The sequence below is a fragment of the Cotesia typhae genome, unplaced genomic scaffold, assembly GCF_013202065.1.
Source record: "Cotesia typhae breed Kobodo isofemale line unplaced genomic scaffold, CoteBio_Ctyphae scaffold_45, whole genome shotgun sequence".
Taxonomy (NCBI): domain Eukaryota; kingdom Metazoa; phylum Arthropoda; class Insecta; order Hymenoptera; family Braconidae; genus Cotesia; species Cotesia typhae.
Window position 1 is genome coordinate 224,051 of NW_027423777.1, and position 22,647 is coordinate 246,697.

Sequence of the window (22,647 nt, forward strand, 5' to 3'; positions counted from 1 at the left end):
TTTCAGTATTTATTTGCCAACCTAATAATAATAATAAGAAGAAGAAGAAAAAGAAAAAAATTAGTGTTGGAGGAATCTCGTTTTTGTTTAACGTTGCTCTAGACCTGATCTATTTTAGTTGACTGCATTATTCATACTACTCCACTTCGTCCATAGTTATTTTTGGTAGCTCTTATTATATTGATTTGTGTTCGTTGTAATAAATTTTTCATACTACTCGTAATTCTACTTATTACGATTCAAGTCAGTACTACCATCAAAACTTTTTAATTGCTCCTATGGTAATAAACATGCATTATTGTACCATTTGTGAAGTATCCATTATTTTTGGATGTAATCAAAACGTGTGCGCTCGAAACCTATCTTACCTGTCATCGGTACAACTCTCACGACATTTATATTTTCTGTTGTAAAATGTCGTCTGGTCTAGTTATTCACTTTTAGTATCAAACTTCCGGCTGTAACGTTCATATCGCGATATCAAGAAATTTCCACCATTTAACCAGACAAAGAATTCTAGCCTTTATACGAATATAAATTAAAATAAATATTTATATTTTATTATAATGGCGGAGGATCAACCAATTTTTAAAGTCGGTGATTTATTCGACGATTATGCAAAAATTCAAGAAAAAATTGATTTAATTAAAAATAATCAGAAACATGTATTCTCTACTTTGAACAGTACAACTTTGGAAAAATTAAGAAAAACAAACAAAATTGGTGAAGGTTATAATAAACGTTTAATTTATGACGATAAGTATTTTAAATGTTGTAAAAATCCTAAGCCAGCTGATTTAACAAAATTTTTAAAAAATAATCCTGGGTATGTTGCAATGTTAATTTATGGTCAATGAGTTCATTTAAACTAATTATTATATTAATCAAAACTTAAACGTTTAATTTTCAGCGTGAACGTGAAACTTTGCCCTGCTTTTATAAATTTCCGAACGACTAAAGACAAACAATACTTGAAAGTTACGGATGTCAATCTTCATCACGATCATGAACCATCTGATGTAAGTTATACAAATCTCTCTGCCAAAAGCCATCATTTTTTTTTTTTCTAATTAAATAATTAGATAAATATCATTTTCATTATCATAGTCTTTACATTATTAAATAAAATTTTTTTACAGCAACCACGTGATTTAATAATTTTATTAATATTTTTATAGTCTCTACGACTTGAAGTATATAAAAAGCGTCTTGCCGAGCAAAGCATCATTCAAGAGAATATTGCAGTAGTAAGTACAAGGTGTTTACAATTTAGCTAGTTAACTTGATTAAAAATTTTAATGGTTGATTAGATTCACTTATTCATAAATACTTTTACTCAACTGATGCAACTAATTCGCCAAAGTATCTTGGTTAATCATTTAACAACTAAACCAGGGGATTTATTTTATGTTGATGAGAATTTATAACAAGTGAACATGGTAAATCAATAATATTCAATAAGTATTTATGTTAAAAAGTAATTCATTTATTATATTGATCCGTTTTAAATATAAAAATTTTCAGTCTACTTGATTTTTTCACGAAGAAAACTTAACAAACCAAAAATTTTATTCGCAATATTTTTTTTTAGCAATGATATTTTCAGGTTTTTACCTTCATATACTTGCAAAAATTTTTTTAAAATAGAATGAACAATTTATCATATCATAGTATCAATCGATTTTTATATAGAGTTAAAATATAAGTTATAGCTTCATCGAAGTTACTAATAATTTTAAAACTGCTTTAATATAAATGACTTATAATAACTGAATAAACATTATGTATTAGTATTATTTTTTTATTTCACTTGTTATATATATTTTATGATAAGAAATAAAATCAGATTTTGATTTAGCTTCAAGATATTGAACCAAATTGATTTAGTTAATCAGTTGAATTATTAATTAATTAATAAACGTCATTTAATTTATCTGCTAAATCAGGAAAATTGATAGGGTTACTTTTTCTATTTCAAATTAAAAATCTTTTGAATCCTCGTAACCCACAAAATTGTGTAGCTCTGTAGTTGATAAGTATTATTTTGAATCATAAATTATATAATATTTGTATTAATGTTTGAATTATTTTTTAAGACTAATGCAAACGATAATGAAGCATCAACAAGCTCTTGTGAGACAGTTCCATTACAATGCCAACAACTTGAATCTACAAATCTCGATTTACCAATCGTAAGTGTAACAAATCTATTTTAAATGCATATATAGTTTTGTGAAAATATTATATTCGAAAAAACAAATTAGTCATAAAATACTAAGCGGTATAATTTTTGTTATCATTATTATTTTTCAAATAGGTTGCAGCATCTTCTTCACAAAATATCATCGATGGACCAACAGAAAACGTTGAATTAATCACCGATACTCCTAGGGTCCTTGGTGAAGATGATTTCGAGACATTATTGTCTAAATTAGAAGTTGTAATTTCGTCAACAGTCAATAAAGACGAACAACGAAATAAAATAATACAAGTTACCAAAATGTTGGCTTCTTTGGATACTAGTACTGATGATCTAGGATTGGAAAGGATTAATTCCAATAGTTCACAATTGGAAGTTGGATCATTGTCACTATATTCAAGTCAGGCTCGTGGACGTGCTAAAGGCCGAAAATATCGTGTTATTGGGCTACCTGCAGGTGAAAAAGATACAACAGAATCTAATACATTTAACCAATTACAAGATAGTAAAAAGAAAATGTTCATTTTCGGATTATTATTTACTGATAAAATTGTGGTTAATAATGTTGTTTTACGTCGCATGAAAATAAAAAAAGATAACTTAAACCATATTAAATTGGAAAGTCTCCCTGATGCTTTGGCTAGTGAAACAATAAAAATGGATATTGTCCAAGATTACTTTGAGATTAATGCATTTAATCATTTGATTAAATTGATAAAACGTAAAAGAGAAAGTACTTACTGGAATTGTAAGGTATGTAAAAATAAGTTAGGTACTGCTAATAGTATCGAGTGTGATAAGTGTTTATTTTGGTGCCACTGGATATGCGTTAACTTAACTGAAGAACCTATGAATGACTGGTTTTGTCCAGACTGTAATAAAGAAAAAAACAAAATGACTTAAGTCATTAAAAAGGTTTTCTCTTTTTTTAAGTATACTGTGGAATACTTTCCAATTTCAATATGTATTATCTAATAATATGGTCATTGTATAGTGAAAAATATAATATATATATAAATAATCGAAGGGATGATAACACCCAGGTAGAAATTGTCTTAGTCGGACAAGTTTGAAACTTCAAAATAGCTTTATTTTAGCTTAAAATCCAAGTCTTCTTTTGTAAGCTTCATTCTAGATTGTTATTAGAATGAATTCTATGACAAGTCTTAGGAGTGTAACTAACCTTTAAAAATACCTTGCTGTTAGCTATTTTTCCACGCGTAAGATGAGATTCATTCTAAACATGGATTCTAAGCTTAAAACTACCTTATCTGCTGACGTTACTCCAAGTGTACATTAGAATCCATTTTTAAGCTTAAAACTACCTTATCTGCTAACGTTGCTCCAAGCGTACATTGAGAACTGAAGTTTAAGGTTAATTTGGAGTTAGTGTTATTGTTTATAAATGATAATTAAGTTTAATTTTATTTGCACCATATAAAGAAAAATATTTACTAAGTAAGTAAGTTTAAATTTAATTTATTTTGTAAGTTTTTTCATTTTATTGAATCTCAAATTCTTAATACTCATAATAAAAAAATTGTAATTTTTTAGAACGTCATTACATCACAAGCGTAAAATTAATTACTTCATAAATAACTGTTAAAACGATGAATGACAATCATAAAAGGAAATTAGCTTTAACAAGACTAAGAGTACAAAAATTTCGAGCAATAAAAAATTAAAAAATCAGTATCATCAACAAGAGAATAGTCATCATCCAGTGGAGTATCAAAATGATTCCTCAAGTTCATCAGATGTAAACGTGATTGATAATAATGCTGCAAGTATAAATTCAGACTCTCATACTGATTCAAATGATACTAGTCAAGGAGAAATATATGAGCAGAATGATAATAATAATAATCCAGAATTAGTTACTTCTAATGAAAGTAGTTCTGATGAGCAAGTTGGTCAGAGACAACCATCCTCGGATAATCATCTATCAAATAATAAAGAGGAAATAAGTAGATTGGACCTTGCAATACAGCAGTTACGAGAATGGGCAGTACATCATAGAATTGCCCAAGTTCATCTTGACTCTCTCTTAAAAATTCTTCGAGCTAGGTTGCTTCCTAACTTACCTGCTTGTTCAAAAACTTTTTTAAATACTGGAGGAGCAAAATATAATGTCATCAACATGAAAGATGTTGATGGTACTTATGGAACATTTGCATACATCGGTATTGAATCAGGTTTACTGAAATGCGTGAATGTCCGGGCTCATAATGAGCATGTTATAGAATTACAGTTTAATTGTGATGGCCTATCTCTGTCAAAATCTAGTTCTTCTGAAATATGGCCAATACTCTGTAAGATTCACTCAAATTTGGTTAACTATGAGCCATTTGTAGTTGCTTTATATTGTGGCCATTCTAAACCGTTGTATGTAGAACAATTTACAAAGAATTTTATTGTTGAAATCAACCATTTACTGATAAATGGGATTTTTTTTGGAGATACAAAGTATTCTGTTATTATCAAATGTTTCATCTGTGATACACCTGCTAGAGCTTTTCTTAAATGTATCAAAGGACACACAAGCTCTAACGCTTGTGAACGATGTAACTGTATTGGGAGCCGAGTTGATAGGACTATGACTTTTACATCAACTAATGATATTTTGAGAACAGATCAAATGTTTCGTGATTTCGATGATCCTGATCACCATAATAAAGCATCACCATTGACACTTATTGAACCAAAGACAAATATGATATCAATATTTGTCCTTGATTTTATGCATCTAGGATTTCTTGGAGCAAACTCAAAATTGATGGATTATTGGTGTGCAAGTAATAAGACTACCAAAAAAGATCAAAAACAAAATTGAGTAAAACGTATTTATCAGAAATAACTCGTCGGATTCAGATGATAAAATGTCAAACACCTTATGAGTTTCAAAGGCAGCTAAGAGACTTAGGTGATGTGTCAAAATGGAAAGCAACTGAACATAAACTTTTCTTATTATATATTGGACCTATTGTACTAAAAAAATTGTAAGTGATTCGATATATAATAATTTTATTTTGTTACATGCTGCATCTCGATTACTATGGTCAAGTGAAACTGCAACAAGATTTTCTCAAATTGCACGACAAATGTTGGAAAAGTTTTTTTTGGACGCTCAAGATATATATGGAAGCACTTGGGCAACAGTTAACATGCATCATTTGATACATTTAGCTGATGATGTGGTAACTATGAATTGTAGTTTGAGTGAAATAAATGCATTTTCATTTGAAAATTTGCTTGGAAAAATTCGAAGGACCCTCCGATCACCTTCTCATTCAGTAGCTCAATTGTGTCGTAGAACTCACGAAAAATCTATGGTTCAAAAACCACCTCTACTAAAAGTGGATTTAATTATTTTAAAAGAAAATGAACAGGAAATTTTGAACTTACGTTATAAAGAATTTTTTCTTTCGAACGATTCACCAAATAATTTTGTATTATTGAAAAATGATCAAGTTATTCAAATAAAAACAATTTTTCGTGATGGAGATTTGATAAAAGTAAAAGGTCTTCTATGGAACGTTAAGGATTCAATTTATAAAGAACCTATTCAATCAAAACACTTGAATATGTATGAGTTGTGTAATAAGCCATCATCACCATCAATTACTATTTCTATTGAAAGAGTTAAGTCGAAAGTAATGAAAATTGCTGTAAATTTTTCAAAAATAGTTCATTGCACCACTTTGCGCTGTCTTTATTGCATTAATATATCTCACGTTGAAAAATCTTTGTATTCAGATTTGTTATTACAGTTCAACTAAGAATATTTATATTGAAAAATGTACATAAAATAAAAATATAATATAATTTTATCTATAAATGTGTAATGTAGAATAATAAAATAATAAAGTTTTTAAATTTTATTCTATTTTATATACTCCCGCTCAATTTTAACGACAACGCCATCTGCTGGCTCAAAAACTCAGTACAGTACAGTCATTACTCTACAGCAAGTTGTACTTTCGTCTCTTTCTTCTACGTAATTGCTTTTCTATCATTCCAGAAATATTTTGTATAAATAAAAAAAAAATATTGCGTACTTTTTCCGGATCCCACTGATATATTGATATTAACTATCGGTATTACTATTTAAGACAGTATTTGTAACCAATATAACCGACATCAAGATTTAGGTTAGATATATTTCACTGACATTGATGTTAACATTAATTATTATTTTTATTTATTAATCGATTATAAATTTATTAATCGATATGGCTGGATCTATGAAAAATAAAGAAAGTGATGACCCGTATGAATATTTATTAATTGAATTTATTACTCGGGGAAAAAAGTCACAAAAATTTATCGACGCCGTGCCATCATCGTGGGTGACTTACAATGATAAAAATAAAAAGTTTACCTGCCTATTTCCTCCAGAGCCATATATAAATTTTAATAAATTAATTAAAGAAAAACTGCAGCAGATAAGTCATGGGAAACATTTAATGTGAAGATTCGAGGCTGTGCAGGTTAGTAAAATTAATTAATTTCTTCAATAATTCTATTGTACTGATTTATACATAAAATATTCGAATTTTATACTAATATCATCTTCATTCAATTATTTTTATCATAGTAACATGTGTTTATTTATTAATGATTTTGAAATATACAATAGTATGTGCTTGAAAAAATTTTTGTCCAGATATTTTTTTTACAAATGAACTTTATAAGTATTTTTACAACTATTACTTTTTTTTTTAATTTTTAAAATTGTCAGATATTTGCTCATTTTGGTATCATTTTCATTGACTGTTAATTCAAAACTAATAACTAATAATAATCAATTTTCACTCATTATTTATGTACTTTTATTTTAAATTTTTCTAATAATTAGATAATTAAAAAATCATCAACCATGAATAAGATTTTTGACAATTATATCTACTTACTTATACATTTGTTTTTATAAAAATATACTTTTTTTTTCAGTTGATCACAAAGACGCATTATCAAAATTAGAGAAATTGAAAACAAAAGAAAATGCGTTCTCGACCGATACAGAAGCTGATTCACTTCAAAAAACTGATAATCTTGAGCGAGCTTTAAGAATTGAACAGCTCAATAAAAGTTTTGCACAAACAAAAGCTACTATTTTTGGTTCATCAGAAAGTGATGAATCTAATAAACAAAAAAAGACTAAGACTGTACACAAAAAATCAAAGAAAAAAGCCATTAGTTCTACGGAATCTAAATCATCTGATTCATCATCAACTTGTTCAGAACAAAGTACGAAGTCAAAATATATTAAGCAAAAAACTCTCAACAACGTAGGGAAAGAAGTGAATAAATCATCGACTAGAAAAAAAAAGGACACATATGGAAAGAAAAATTATGAATCTTCAGCACTAAAAAGTAAAGAAAAAAATGTTTTATTAAAATCTGGGGGTAAAGTCAAAGGTACTTCGCTTGATCAGTTGGATTTTAACCAGAAAAATATTTATGCTGATAATTATGAAAGTCGTTCGACAGTCGGTCAAACACTTCCTGTTCCTAGATCACTGTTTTTAAGTGATGCATCGAATTTAACTTGTGAACAGTTACCATTGGATTTTGCTATGGATGCATTTGTCGATGCAAATGGAGTACTTGTGTTTCCAGGTTTGATGATAACTTTTCTCACATCATGAATATATTTCATAGATTCCTTGCAAATACTTAATGTTTATTTTTTTATAGATGCTGCTGATCCAGAGAAAACTTCTGTACATTCCATAATTAATACATTCCATAATAATACAGTAAAAGAAAAAAGTGATGCTGATCGAGGAGTTTTCCTTAGTCAAGACCGTAAATTTTATTTTTATTCTATGATAATATAATCAAATATGTGCTGTTTTGTTTCTATTATTCTTAATAATTTTAATTTCTTTTAATTTAGAGTTTTTGGATATAATGAAAGAGCTTACATCTCTCAAGATAGAGCAAAAAAACCAGTCGAAAATATTGTCAAAGATGGAAAGATTGCTGGAACAGAAATGTGAAGGAGCTGTAGCTATCAAAAGTACTTGGTCTAAAACATTTGAAGTTGATTTTCCACTTTCGGACCTGGAAACACTATATAGTGTGGAGGAAAAATTTACAACTAAACCTGATTTAAAAACAAATTTCGTAATGTTTATTACTTATTTCAAATATTTATGTATCATCAATAGAATTTTGTTTTTTTCGTGATAAATATATGTTCTTGTTTTTTCAGTGTTCTCCAATGACTCTATTGATTGATGCGGATGACACACTGCAAAAAAATGTCAATGTTGTGATGAAAAAATTAATCAGTCGTGATCTGGCATTAAACTTTACTGCCACCAGAAAAATGGCAGATAAAATTGTTTTTTCATTAAATGTTCCTAATATTTATAAGTGTATTGTTGGTGGGTACGAATAAACTTGCTACAATAATCTGATAAATATCTCATGTCTATTATTAAGTAGTAATAAAAATATTTATTTTACTTTTAGACACTTTAAGTGCCAGCCTTGGAAAATCGGAATCAAAAGTCGTCTCAGCTGTTGGAACTGCTTTTACCCAATCTCAATATTGGGAAGGAAATCGGACAAAATCCAAAAAGGATGATGAGCGACAGGATGATTCTGATAATGGACCTGATACAACGGGCAATAATAAAAATACTAAGATTGTGGATTCTAAAAAAGCGAAAAGCTTAAAACTTCAAGCTAATAAACAAATTAAAATATGAGCATAAACTTAAAAATAATATAACGTTCACTGTTTTCTATTTTTAAAATATATATAACACTATACATGTAATGCTAAATATTTGATGTGGTGTTCAGAAAAAAAATTAATAATAATAAATTTTTCTCTACAAACGTGTTTTTAAACTTAAATTACCAAATTTATTCTAGCTAAGAATAAGTTATATTTTCAATCTTATAGTAAGCTAAATTGTCACGATTTATGCAAGCTAAAATTGCAAGCTTTATGTTAGCGATCCAAAGCGTTACCAACTAACCTTGTACTAACCATAGTTTGTTAGTTAGTTTAAGGCTAAAACTGATAAAATTAGCTTAACATAAGCTAATTCCATTGATCATTTTCTACCTGGGCAGTAGTCATATAATGACACAAAATATTTAATTTGATTTCAACACAATTCATCCCTTTATTTTTATTTGTTTATATTAGACTCTAAATAACTAATTTTTTAAATTAGAGTCACAAGTTATTAAGGATAGTACTACATGATTAATATATTGATAAGTATGGTATTTATATTTTTTATTTCAATTTTTCTATAACACATAAATTATTATTTAAAAAGTTCATTGTTCACTTATAAATTAAGAAATCAATTTGAAATAAAAAAACTAACTTTTTTAAATATTAAATAAATTATTTATTCATCAATTGATTATTAATGTATAAAGAATTAATTAATAATGTTGATTTAAGTTTTGATTAGTGAAAAAAATATGAAAAAATGGCATTTATGATTTATTAAATATTAACAAGCGTTTTCCTCTTTCTTATAATTATTGTTACTATATTAAATAAAATTGTTAGAACAAATAAGTCGATTATTGTCAAAAATAATATATAGCCAGCATCGTCTTCATATATGACCAGTTATCTTTAAAACGATGACATCTGGTCATTAAAGAATTTAGTTAAAAATATACGACGCAGTGGATACTTTTAGGATTCACTTTTTATTGTTGTCAAGTCACTTTCATCAAAAAATATAATAAGCTCACCTTATGATAAATTATCCTGTGATATTTCGAACTAAAGTGTTGTGTAATAACTTATTAGGAAAAAGTGAAAAAAAAATTGTGAATATTATTTGTAATGTAAATTCGTAAAGCACTCAAAGTAAGGATACATATTGACATTAATTTTTCGCGCTTTCTATATTTAAGGTAGTTCCAGCATGAAATCACTTTTCGACAGATTTGGCGGAAATTTTTTTCTCGGGTTTATAATAGCTTTATTTATGAATTCCTAAAATTTAATAATTTTTGACCGTTTAGATCGCGAGATATTTAAAGACAAAGTTCGTGATTTTGAGGGTCATGTCCCATTTAAAGCATGTAAAATGTCCGGTCTCTCCAACTATTTTTTATTATATTAAAAAATTCTCTCGACAGAATTGGAAAAAAAACTAGGAGAGTGTTGAGAAATGATTTTAGAATAAGTTAAAAAAATAAAAATAGCACCTCACCGTTTTATTATCGAGATATAATAATTAAAAAAATTAATTTTCGATCCATTTCCAACCTGCTCACTCAACAGATTATAGTGATCTGGCAACGCTGTGCGCAACGCTCTCTGAAATAGTGTAGAATAAAAAGCGGGAAATTCAAATCTTTCACGATTTTAGTAAAATTCAGCTGCGTAACTAACATATTAAAATCACCATTTAAATTAGTTGTAAATAAAAAAACGATTAAATAAATAAGTAAATAAATAAATATGATACTTTTTATATCTTTAAAACTTATATATTTTATAAAAAAATTAACACAAAGTTAGAACATAAAACTTTAATGACGATATAAATATTTAAATATATTTAAATAAAAATGTAACATAAGTTACATAACTTTAAAATAAACTTTGGGTCGTATATAAATAAATAACTTATTTCACTCAATTTTTGGTTTTAAAAAATTAATAAGTGTATTAATTATTCTCTTATTTTTGGTTACTGTAGGTTTTCCATTTTCTAATTTACTTGACATTAAATCAATAATGCCATTTTCTCCAAGATGATTGAACGTAGTTGTAAGTAACTCATACGTCATTTTTGCAATTGCCATTTTCTTAAGAATACCAGGTGTTAAAACAGTTTTTAAGGGCTTTAATTGCAGCAGCATGATTTTCGACTTTTCCTCTTCCCGTGTATGAGTCAATAATGATGTCCATGACTTAGTATTTTCGTAAATTTTTTCAATATTTAAGACAGACAATACTAGTTGTTTCAAAATTTTTACATCATAAAGAGCTTCATGAAAGTTTTCGGTTGATTCAATTTTCAAAAAGTCCTTAGCTAAAGTGCCAAGTTTAAATTGACCTGGACCTTTCCTAGTAGCGAGTCTTTTTTTAAATAACGACAATGAGTCACTAAACCCTGCAATTTTTTTAAATTCTAAAATCATATTACACTGTATAACAGCTCGTATAAAAATGACGAATCAAACGATGAATTATGTGCAACTAACACACAAGGTTTTGGTGATAAATCTAAAAATTTTAAAAATGATGACAATGCATCTTTCAGGGGAACTGTTTCAACTTTCTTATCACGCAAGTATAATTGTCCAGAAATATTTCGTAATCCAGTATGAAGTGATGCTTCTGAAGAGATTTCTTTGGTTGGATTAATATAAATACTGAACTCGTGTTCTTCATACATTGCTGCAATCTGCAGAATCTCGTTAGATTTGCCAAAACCTGATGTTTCCAAGTCAAAGTAAACTATATCACAGTTGTCTAAAGTTATTAGGAAATTATCTTGACAAATTGATGCTATGTTAGCGTCAACAACTTCATTAATATTATTGTCATTAGTGAAACCGCAGTTTGATTCATATTGCAAACCTTCTGTCTTCTCGTTTTTCTTACGTAGTTTTTCTCTGTTTTCTGCCAGAAGATTCCGGCGTACTTTAGCTGAGAGCAATTTAGCTTTTTTAGCTCTATCCCGTCGTTTCTTATCGTACCTGGAGGCATATAATTCTGTATTTTTTCCTGGTGACAAAGTTAAAATTTTATAAACCTCCAGTAAATGACTCTCACCATCATTTTTGCTACACACAGCACTTGCATAGCGGTAATCACTTGACTCGCTCATCGAATAACACTGACTTTTTGGAGCTTTGTGAGCCATTATATTGTTAACGCTCTCATTAGCTTGACTTGAAGCAGCGAAAGCGATTTTGTGAGCATTATTAGCATATTTGCCAAAGAGATTATACAAATGAGTGTATAGCTCAGGATCTTTCAGGACAACCTTTTGGCTAGATGTATCGTTAAACGCTCCACGTTTACACCAATCTCCACAGTTTTCGTGATGGTTAAAAAAGTGATCAGGAATACTTTTCAAAATACTTGCTAATTTAGAGCTCCGAGTTTTATTTTGAGAAATAGCATAATTAAAACACTTTTTCAAATGAGGAATAGTGTTTTTTCTTGCTAGTTCTTTGTACTTTGGCTTAAGTTTATAAAGGTCGCTTTGAAATGATTTTTGCAAGTGGTTTTTGTCACTTAATTTAAATATTTTATTAATTGTCCCACGACGCACAGATGCGATGGTTGAACTATCTTCGTCACCAACGACAACTCGCACGCTCAATCCTGTGCTTTTTAAAATCTTACTGCCATTTACTAAAGCGGCTCCAACATTAGGTTCCATAGCTTTTGCACTACCATGGAAATTTTCACGGCAGTCGTGATCGGTCTTAGGATGGCCATTGCTGCATAGCTTACATTTACGATTACGAGTTCCATAATCCAAAATTTTGCCGCTAAGAAACCCTATGATACATCCATAGCCATTCAAGCTATCATAGCTTCGCCCATTGCCACGCTTACTCCAGCCCATGTCGTAAGAAACTACGATGTTAATTATTTCACCAATACTGGAATCAAAATTTTTGAATGCGCTGCTTCATCTAAATTTTCGGATACCAAATTTTGTTCTGGAGGGTTATTTAATCTAAGATTATTAAAATGAGGATAAATCTCTTCAACAATTTCTTGAGGTCTGGAAATATTAAATTATGTTAATTAGGATGGATTCAAAATAACAAGAATTTATTCATTGTTGTAGTATTATTTATATTTATTAAATTGATGAAAAAAATTAGATTCAATCATCAGAATTACATTACAATACATTATGTTCTTTCCTTCTCAACGCAGACAAATCCATTCAGATAAAAATTATAAAATTCATTACAATATTTACAATTCAAAAAATTTTAAATAAAAATTACAAAATTCATTAAAACATTTACAATTCAATAAATTTTAAGTAAAAAATTATAAAATTCATTAAAAATTTACAATTCAAAAAATTTACAATAAAAAATTATAATAATTATTAAAACAATTATAATTCAAAAAATTTTAAGTAAAAATTATAAAACATTCATTAAAACATTTAAAATTCAAAAATTTTAAATTAAAAATTGATAATTAATATTTCTGATCTACACTTTCGGAAATTTATCAAATACAGTATTGACATCAAGTAATAATATTTAAAAAATCTATAAACAATGTCGTTGACAAAAAAATGTCATTTTGATTTTATGTACAATTAGTTATATCTAAGACTGATGAACAATAATTCAATAAAAATATTAAAGATAATTTCAGCTCAGGAAATTAATGAATTGCAATGAATTCTACATGATTATTAATTAGAATTGATAAGTAAAGTTATTCTTACAATTCTTCGCACAATTTATCAATATTTTCTATTATTAAGTGTCGTTCTTCTTGAGCTGCTTTTTTGCAGCTTTCCTCAGCAGCTTTTTCGATGGCTGGACCCACTTCTCTCTCATATCGCTTGAATAAAGTGTCAGAGATTTGCGGTACATTAAGACATGCTAAAATTTTATTCAAAGCTGTGTGACCAACACCTGCATGTACCGCACCTAAAATTAAAATTTTTGATTAGTTTTTTATAAATATTTGGAAATCTTTTTTTTATTAGTAACATATATTGTACTTATTTATTGACACTAACTTACCAAGTACAATTTTTGAATTCACATCAAAAACCTTGGAATTTTTATTTCCGTCATGCACTTTTCCTGTCATAACTTGAGTGACACAAAAACAATTTTCACATTTTATCCATAATTGTGAATGTAGACCACGAAGTTGTTCTTTTTCAATATTTTCTAAACTCAACACTTGTCGACATTTAAAACACTTTAAATTTTTACCAAGCTCTGAGTATTCCACAATGCGCCTACCTTCTAGGTTATTATTTTTAGTTGACTCTTTTTCTTTTCTTTGGCCTTTTTCATATCAGAATTAAAAGACAATTTTTTAGATAAATTTTTGTTTTTACAAATTGACCTTGGTGCCGTAATTGCTTGGGCATCTTTTTAATTAAGTAATAGGTACTATTATTTTAAAGCGCGATACTATTTGTACATACTGAGACCATAAACAAAAATACATAAACACTCAGAGCAACGTTGCCAGATCACTGAAACTAACCATATATAATTGTATGTGTGAATGTCTGTGTGCCGAGGCTTCTAAATTTTTATCTATAGTAAATTGTCTGATTATACTATACCACGCTGGAACTACGTTAAATGACATGAATTCATCATTGTTCTTAAAATATCATTAACAACAGTATATAATAGTGTATACTATCACAGTATATACAAGACATTAAGTAAATTTTGTTAGATTTTAGGGCCAGTTTTTCAATCCAGAATAAAATTATCATTCCCAGTATATCTATTTACATGAAATACATAGATATATTTAATATTGGATAAAATTTTATCCCGGATTGAGAAAGTGGCCTTGAATATTTTTTATACATATAAAAATGGCTTATAAAGCACTAATTAATCAAGAAGATGAGATTATGCGTTCAGAGAAAATATTAAACTCTTATAATGACCTGAAATCGTGTATGGAGGGTTATGAGAAGAAAACAAAAACTGTTTTTGTTACAAAAATATCATTTATTGCTGTAAATTTTCTAATCGTAATAAACGATCAACAGCTATATAGAACGTAATACTAGGTAAATTTAAAATTGCAGATTTTTAATATATTCAATCTCTTTTAATTGATGAATACTTTCATACTTATAAATATGCTATTTTCCAAAATATAAATTCAGTCTTATTATTTTAAACATTGTAAATGATATTTGGCATAAAATTTCTTATAATTATAATAATAGATACCTACAAACACCAAGTTTTGAGTAGATCAGCAGTGAGATTATTATTGTAATAATTTAATGAATTTAAACGAAACTATTGCGCGGTAATTAAATCAAACAAAGTTAAAAAAAAAATTGAAGTTTCTTTTAAATTAATATAAATCTAGCTATACGAAACATTTACTGTCAACTATCGCTATGATAGTGTTGATTATAGATTATAAGGAAGACAGCAATCTTTAAAAAGTGAAGATCATTTTTTTTTCTTTCTATAATAATTTGTTGTCTTCAGATATCCACTAGGACGACCAGTAATTTTTAATTTAGACGGTAAAGTGACGTTATACAATTGTGATGATTCCATTACATTTGAAACATCATTCAACAGCTGATCACATTGACTATTATCAATAGATAAATTTTTAAAATCATCTTCTAAATCATTTTTGCCCTCATCGGCGATAACTTTAAATTCAACTCCTCGAGAACAATAGTTAATTATTTTTTTTTAATTTTGTATATTTTTTTGAAATTTCTCATCACATGATAAGATCAGTAAATTTACTAATTCCGGGCATAGTCTTTGTACTAGTTTTCTTTTTTCAAAAACGGTCAATTTCTTCTTTTTTACAGTCTTTCGTATTTTAATATTATCATTATTATTGCAACAATCATCATTATCATATTCAGTAATATACTGATCATCATCTTCGATTCTTTCATTAACCTTCAAATCATCATTATTGCAGCCATCATCATTATTATCTTCAACACTCTTTGGAATATTAGTTAATTTTACTGTATTAATTAAATAATTTTTAGTCCACATTTCTTCGAATAGGCATCGATCATACAATGGCAATTGAAAATGCTTCCTTACGGCGAGAACATGTTTACATGGTAAACGTTTGGACATCCATAGTTCACATATGCAAGACAGGTGAGTCACCTCGAAGAAATCATCTTCACATACTGTACATTCTAAGGTTTCTTCATTGCAATAAAAAAATTCAACAGTTTCGATCTTTTTATTTCTTGTAAAACTGTCTCCGATGCAAACTCAGTTAAAGTGTCTACGTATTTTTGCTCACAACTATCTGCCGCAAAAGTAGTATTTTTTTTCTTGCATAATTCCTTTGCCGTTCTAAAATTGTTTTCTTTCTTATGAGAAAAATACCATTAAAACAAATCGTCGATCATAACCAAAACAGATGAATTTTTTTTAACAACTTGTTTTATTTTGGCGTTTAAAGACTCTACTCTATTATTGCTCGTATTACCAATGTTGTGTTTAGCCATATGATGTGCTGTCCACTCTTCCTTAATGTTATGCCAATTTACATTATAATAATCCAATAATTGATACGAAGAAGTTTCCTTCAACTGTTCATACAATTTGTAATATTGGATATCAGATTTAGTATAACATAGTTTCTCTAATATTGTTAAAGTCTTTTTTTGTTTATTTTTTCTCAGATTCATTTCAGTACTTTTAACAACTTTTTTAAATGTCTTCAATACGTGAAATCTGCAAATATAAATTGGCGTATTCGGAAAGAGCTCTTGCAACACATATCGCTCGGTAAGATCTTTATCACTCATGAAACTTTCTATTTTGCTGCAATGAGGTTCATTCTCTGTTTTAAAAGATTGAATCATCCATTTAAGTGTATCTTTATCTTCAGAGCCTAAAAGTCCAAAACCAACAACTTGGCCACGACCTTTCGAGTCTTGAACGACTAGAAGCATCAATGTCAAATTCCGATCGTTTAATTTATAAGTTCCGTCGATCATAACAATTGATGGCCAGCTTGCAAAGTCTCTGTGCATTTCTTCTGTAGAAAAGTAGATACCTTTACATTTCCCGTCTTGAGTATGGTAAACACTAACGTTGGCCTCTAAAAAAAAATTCCAGACTTAGTATTATCAAATTTATTTAAACACGGAAAAAAAAATATTGTTAAAATAACTATCCAACATATCCTCAAATGACGTATCCTTAAAATAACGATCCGGTTTTCTGATTTAAGGATTCATTTGTTTCACTTAAGCATACAGAGAATAGCTCTTGTAAATATATGTAGTTTCGTCAAAATAGACAACTGTTTCGTTAACGTGAGGATCTGTATAGTTGAATCAAGTAAATGTAACGCCTAAAATAATGATACGGATCGTCATTTTGGTGATCCACTGTATAGCTGAATTGGCTATACAGCGTATCTCTAAAAAAAATGACTATACGGCGTATAGTCAGAATAACTATACGTATCCTCATTCTAACGATATTTTTTTCTCCGTGAATTATTATAAATTTAAGTGCTTATTAGTAAATTGAATATAACAAAATTATACAATATTAACAATTGAATAAAAACACAAATATCATAACGAGAGCAAAAATTTGCCCGACAAATTAATTCATAGCTTTGTCATAGTTTACAGTTAAATTTAGTAAAAATATCTGCGAAGTTCAGCTTTAATAGAATCAAAATTATCAAAATTATATCATAATTTTCAGTAAGTCATATTTCAGTGAAAGATATTAAAAAAAAAAAAAAAAATTTTATTATTTTTACAAAGAATTTTTACATGAAAAATTATGTAAATTCTACCTATTTTGTCTGATAGTAGACTATTAACCAGAAAAATACTTCAAAGGTAGCTATACAAGCATAGAATTATAACATTCGATGCTTGTTAAGATCGACCATCTTCCCCCGCCGTCCATCTTACGGCTTAAAATAAGGATTGACAATGAATAAAATTCTTATTTTAAAATCTTCAAATTCAAAATTTTTAAATAACTTACTGCTTAATTATGTAAACAATATTACTTTCGATTTTTCACCATCATGGTATAAGACAATATCAATTCTAAAATATACTGAAAATCAGTTTAACTAATTCAAATTATTTCTGTGTTATTTCACAGTTTTTAAAAATCAATCAAATTATAATGGAAACTTCGTAAAGAGATAGCTTAATTTCATTCAAACAACTGTTAAAATTTATTTTGTAGTAAAATCGAAAAGTATCGGGATCTACTGAGTTCAACAGACTAGATATTGCAGAAAATAATTATTACATCATACGATCAAAATAATACTTATAAATGTTAACAGTCTTACAATAAATAAAATTATAGAAAAAATATTATTTTGCAGCTCTGAAACATTAATACTTTAATAAATTAATATTTTATTTTTACATTTTTACGGTAGTAGTTTTCGTTGGCTAGTTTTAATTATTTATTAGTTATTTGTATGATATTCTTTATATTATCTTAAAAATTTTAAATTGTAATTAGTAGTTGCAGAATATTTATTTTTCATTATTCACTTTAACTCTACCTAGAGTTCAATTTTTAACCTGTAAGGTAAGAGCCCCAGTAGCTGCTCATGTACCAGTACCTGCTCACTTTATGTATTTGTATATCCATCTTCACAAATATAGATATACAAATACATGGAGTGAGCAGGTACTGGTACATGAGCAGCTACTGGGGCTTTTACCTTATAGGAAGTTTTTGATAGCACTTTTTTTATTAGCAAATAAATGAAATTCATAGAGATGCACATACCTATCCATGAAAGAATCGCAAGTATTGAACTGTAAATACTATATTTGACAGTATGCTATGATCGATAACTAGTATATTATTTTTTAAAATATATAGAAATTTTAGTTAAAATTAATCAAATTTTTTTCTCTTACTATACTCAGTGCGGAGTTTTTCAATAATTGGTAATAATACTCCAGAATTGTCAATATTTGCCTTCCTCATTGTGTTAATGTTATGTAGTTGTTTTAAAGTGACATGTTTCCCGTATTCTCGTTCAATCATATGTTGAATTTTTTTTTTATTTGCATCTAATTCAAGGTACTTGATTACTTCTTTCATCTCAGTAGAGTTTAGTCTTCTGATCTCAGGTATAAAATTGAAAAATTCCTATAAAATATTAATAATTTACTGTTACAAATAATAGTATATTACACACCTAGAGAAAGTAAAGTAAGAAATGTCTCAGATCACATGTAATTGTTGTGATCTGAGGCACAACATGTGATCTGAGGCTTTCTTATTTACTTCCCGAGGAGTGTATACTATTTATTTGCTCGACGAAGGCAGGAAGCGGCAACTTCGTTTAGCGCAGCGGGCCGAAAGTTGACGCTTTCTGCCCGTCGAGCAAAAAAATCTTACATACTTAAGGAAAAGAATACTTACTTCTGATTCAGAATGATTTTCATGCTCTAAGTTACAGCTAATAACTTCTAAGTATTGATAATTTATCAATTTGATATGAATTCTAAATAGGCAATGAAGTTGAACAGTGCTGTAAAATAATGGTTATTATCAGTTAGAATAATATATTTAGGATTAAAAATCTACTATTTTAAATATACCTAGTAGTACGTTCAGTTGCTTTTGATGGTTTGTTGCGATTAGCGAATTTGCAGTAAAATTTAATTTTGTGGTATACAAACTTTTCTACAATTTCTTGACTAATTTCTTCGTTAGTGTGCAATAAACCACTGTCTCTTGTGACCAATACGGTTTTCATTTGTTGTTGATAATCAACTATAAATGACTGTAGATCCTTATAACTATCAAATTTTTTGCCTGGATACATTTCATCCTTTTTACTTGCTTGGTCATCAGCCATCTTTACAGGATATAAAATACTCTAATGCACAATTAACTATCTCCTTTATAATGAATTAGTCGTCACAACTTTAGAACACGAAAAAAATAAGCTATACTTACAATTGATGATGTAGATTTCATTGAACTAAATTTTCGCTTAAAGCGTAAGCGAATGTATACTCAAAAGGTACATTAACGTCGATTTATTACCATCAGATGTTTATTAGAATAACATTAGGTTGGTAACACAATGTTGTTATAAATGAAAATCTTGAGAAATAGTTTTTCGGCAAATTTTTACGTTAACAAACGAAAATCCGATGCTAACAAAGAAAAAATTTAGTCATAGTAAAAATTTTGGTTTGAAAAACTGGACATCAATTTTAATAAAAATTTCTATTTTATATTTATAAAATCAAAAAATTGGTGTAAATAGACAAAATACAGTCATGTTAAAAAATAAACGGGAATTTGATAATTATGAGGATTTTTAAACAGATAAATGATAGTAAAGAAAAAAATTATTATTGATCGTAAGTATCATAGTATGAATTATATAAAAAATAAAAAAAAATTTTAGAAAATCCAAAAGAGCACGAATCAATGCTCATTTTATTTTTTGTAAAAAAATATAATCAATTTTTGGCCTTATAGGGCACTCTCTATGTAATGAAATTTTGAAATTTGACACGCTCAAGAGTATATCTGTAAGAATAAGACAAAAAAATAGTTCTTGGTACACTTGTCATTATAATTAAAATACTTAATCCGTACAGCATATAATAGTTGCTTATAATAATCTAAAAAAAAAACATTATGAGTCGTCCAAACCCTGTTTAAAAATATTCATTGAAAAAAATTCACTATCATAAGATTTGAATTTTTTTCAATAATTCCAATTGATTTCAATTTCTCAGTATATATTCATAGATATATAATTTGCATAGGACGAATTTTTTTAATTTTTTATGTTTTATATGATTTAAATCAAATATTTATAATATTATAAAAAATAAAGAAGTAAATTATATTTTTACAAAATAAATAACTTTTCACTTCAAATTATGTGTATTTGTTGCAATAATTACCAACAAAATCATGAAATTATTGTATTTATATTGTTTATATCGGTAAAAAGTAATTTAACCATATTGTTTACTATTACACTACTACTCTGTAGACTATGTTCAACTACTGCTACAATTATAAAAAACATAAGAACCAAAGCTTGAACATGCGACGTCAACTTGTTCAAGTTCTGGGTACAACTTTGAAAATTGGGAGGTGTAGTTAGACGATAAAATTTCATATTAAAATCATATTTTTTAGCTTTGCAAAAATTTGTAATGTTTAAGAAAAGGCTATTTTATTTATTGGTACCATTTTTAGTAGATTTCATAAAAATCTAACTATTGCAGTCATCCTCATGGCACAACTTTTAAAAATTTAGCCATTTTCTGACTCAGCTCGACAAACTGAGTCAGAAAATATCGTTCGTTTAAAAGTTTATATATGCATATATTAGAGTGGTCCAAAAAAATTTTTTTTTTTTTTTCAAGTGCTGTTGTCTCAAAAGCTTTTCTTAGGTATAAAAAAATTCCCTTCAAAGCGCAGCTTGATATCTCAGTTCTTCATGAAGCTCAATGAATTTCTATTTTTCCATTTAAATAACACGTAAAAATTTTTTTAAGTTTTCATCCGGTAAAACTACGGAAAAATTTCTTTCTGTATTTTTCATTGATTATTTTTGTAGAAAATTCAATTCTCTACAAAAAGTATTGAAGTAGTTTCTTCGTATTCCTAACAAGTAAAAAGTTATCGAGCTTTAAATACTCGCAATAAAAGAAAATTTAATCAGATATGATTTTAGAATTAATGTTGTATCACATTTTCTGTTCTAAAATATTTGATTATGTAATTTATATTTTTTTCTTAAGAACATGTTGTAAAGTCTGATGCCGGTAATTCAGTCTAGACAAGTGACAACAAATGACAAAATATATCGGTTTGTTTATTTGAACCACATGTAAAATGCACTCAAGGAGGTTATCAGATTGACTGTAAATACTTTAAACACTGCTTAAAAAAATTAAACTAGATAATTTACTTTTAACACTCTCTTGCGGCCTACATGAAGATAAATAGTAAATGAGATTTTTGTTGATAATTAGTTTCTTACCCTAACCTAGCTGCATTTTAATAACTCTGTCTTAAAAGTAATCTAAATTAAAATAAGGAATAACCAAAAATTAAATCAATCTTAAAGATTATATTTGTTGTATTTTTAGTAGTAATTTCTTTATAGTAAAGTTTATGTGATGGGTCCTGAGATAAGGCAGTTTTACGCGCGAACACTACCTGTTTATTTATCATTTTGTTATTTTTTTTCAATGATTAAATTCAAAAATAAAAGAATCAATTTACGAGGGACTATTATTTATTACGTACTTCTGGCAAGTTTCATGGTTTTTTATTCGGTCAAAAAGCGTCCCATCATCTTGTTCAAAATTTAAATGTTCACCTGTCCTACATGTTCTTAAGTAAAAAAATTAAATTCAGTATACATCTGTAAGTACTAGCTTGCTCTTGATTTAAATTTCGTAATAAAATTCAAATTTAATTGTAAACAATCACTGCTCATAGAAAATAATATCCAAATTGTAATAAAAAAGATTATTCATAATTCACAGTTAATACTTCATCATAAGACATGTGTTAATTATATTATAAACAGTCTAGTTTGATAAATTTTAAAATAAATACATGCAGTTACAAAAAAAGTTTTCAAAAAGTAGTTTTGAAACTATCTTCCTTCAAATTTTCTTTTATTGCGAGTATTTAAAGCTCAATAACTTTTTACTTGTTAGGATTACAAAGAAACTACCTCAGTA

The 22,647-nt window shown here is 27.8% G+C and overlaps 4 protein-coding genes across 4 annotated transcripts; 1 reads left to right on the forward strand and 3 right to left on the reverse strand.

Annotated features, from left to right (window-relative positions):
• Positions 1-524: 524 nt before the first annotated feature.
• LOC141537001 (uncharacterized) lies at positions 525-9,041 on the forward strand. The gene is made up of 13 exons (XM_074257839.1): positions 525-826; positions 911-1,019; positions 1,179-1,247; positions 2,097-2,192; positions 2,318-2,953; positions 3,894-4,995; positions 5,052-5,199; positions 6,632-6,690; positions 7,154-7,822; positions 7,901-8,011; positions 8,103-8,332; positions 8,421-8,595; positions 8,684-9,041. Exons 1-13 carry the CDS (start codon positions 567-569, stop codon positions 8,920-8,922), a joined length of 3,903 nt encoding a protein of 1,300 aa, XP_074113940.1. The 5' UTR covers positions 525-566; the 3' UTR covers positions 8,923-9,041.
• A 1,146-nt stretch (positions 9,042-10,187) lies between these two features.
• Positions 10,188-12,786, reverse strand: LOC141537002 (uncharacterized). Its single transcript, XM_074257840.1, is given in 2 exon segments — positions 10,188-11,370; positions 11,373-12,786. Coding segments are annotated over 2 exon segments (1,953 nt in total). The 3' UTR covers positions 10,188-10,831.
• Positions 12,787-13,547: 761 nt separating this feature from the next.
• LOC141537003 (uncharacterized) lies at positions 13,548-15,940 on the reverse strand. The gene is made up of 3 exons (XM_074257841.1): positions 15,655-15,940; positions 13,943-14,215; positions 13,548-13,846 (listed from the first exon to the last, which is right to left on the reverse strand). Exons 1-3 carry the CDS (start codon positions 15,938-15,940, stop codon positions 13,635-13,637), a joined length of 771 nt encoding a protein of 256 aa, XP_074113942.1. The 3' UTR covers positions 13,548-13,634.
• Positions 15,941-16,186: 246 nt separating this feature from the next.
• On the reverse strand, positions 16,187-19,895 carry LOC141536886 (zinc finger SWIM domain-containing protein 3-like). Its single transcript, XM_074257667.1, has 5 exons — positions 19,877-19,895; positions 19,516-19,811; positions 19,337-19,445; positions 18,826-19,060; positions 16,187-17,009 (listed from the first exon to the last, which is right to left on the reverse strand). The coding sequence occupies exons 2-5, from the start codon at positions 19,773-19,775 to the stop codon at positions 16,291-16,293; spliced, it is 1,323 nt and encodes a 440-aa protein (XP_074113768.1). The 5' UTR covers positions 19,776-19,811; positions 19,877-19,895; the 3' UTR covers positions 16,187-16,290.
• Between the last annotated feature and the right edge of the window lie 2,752 nt (positions 19,896-22,647).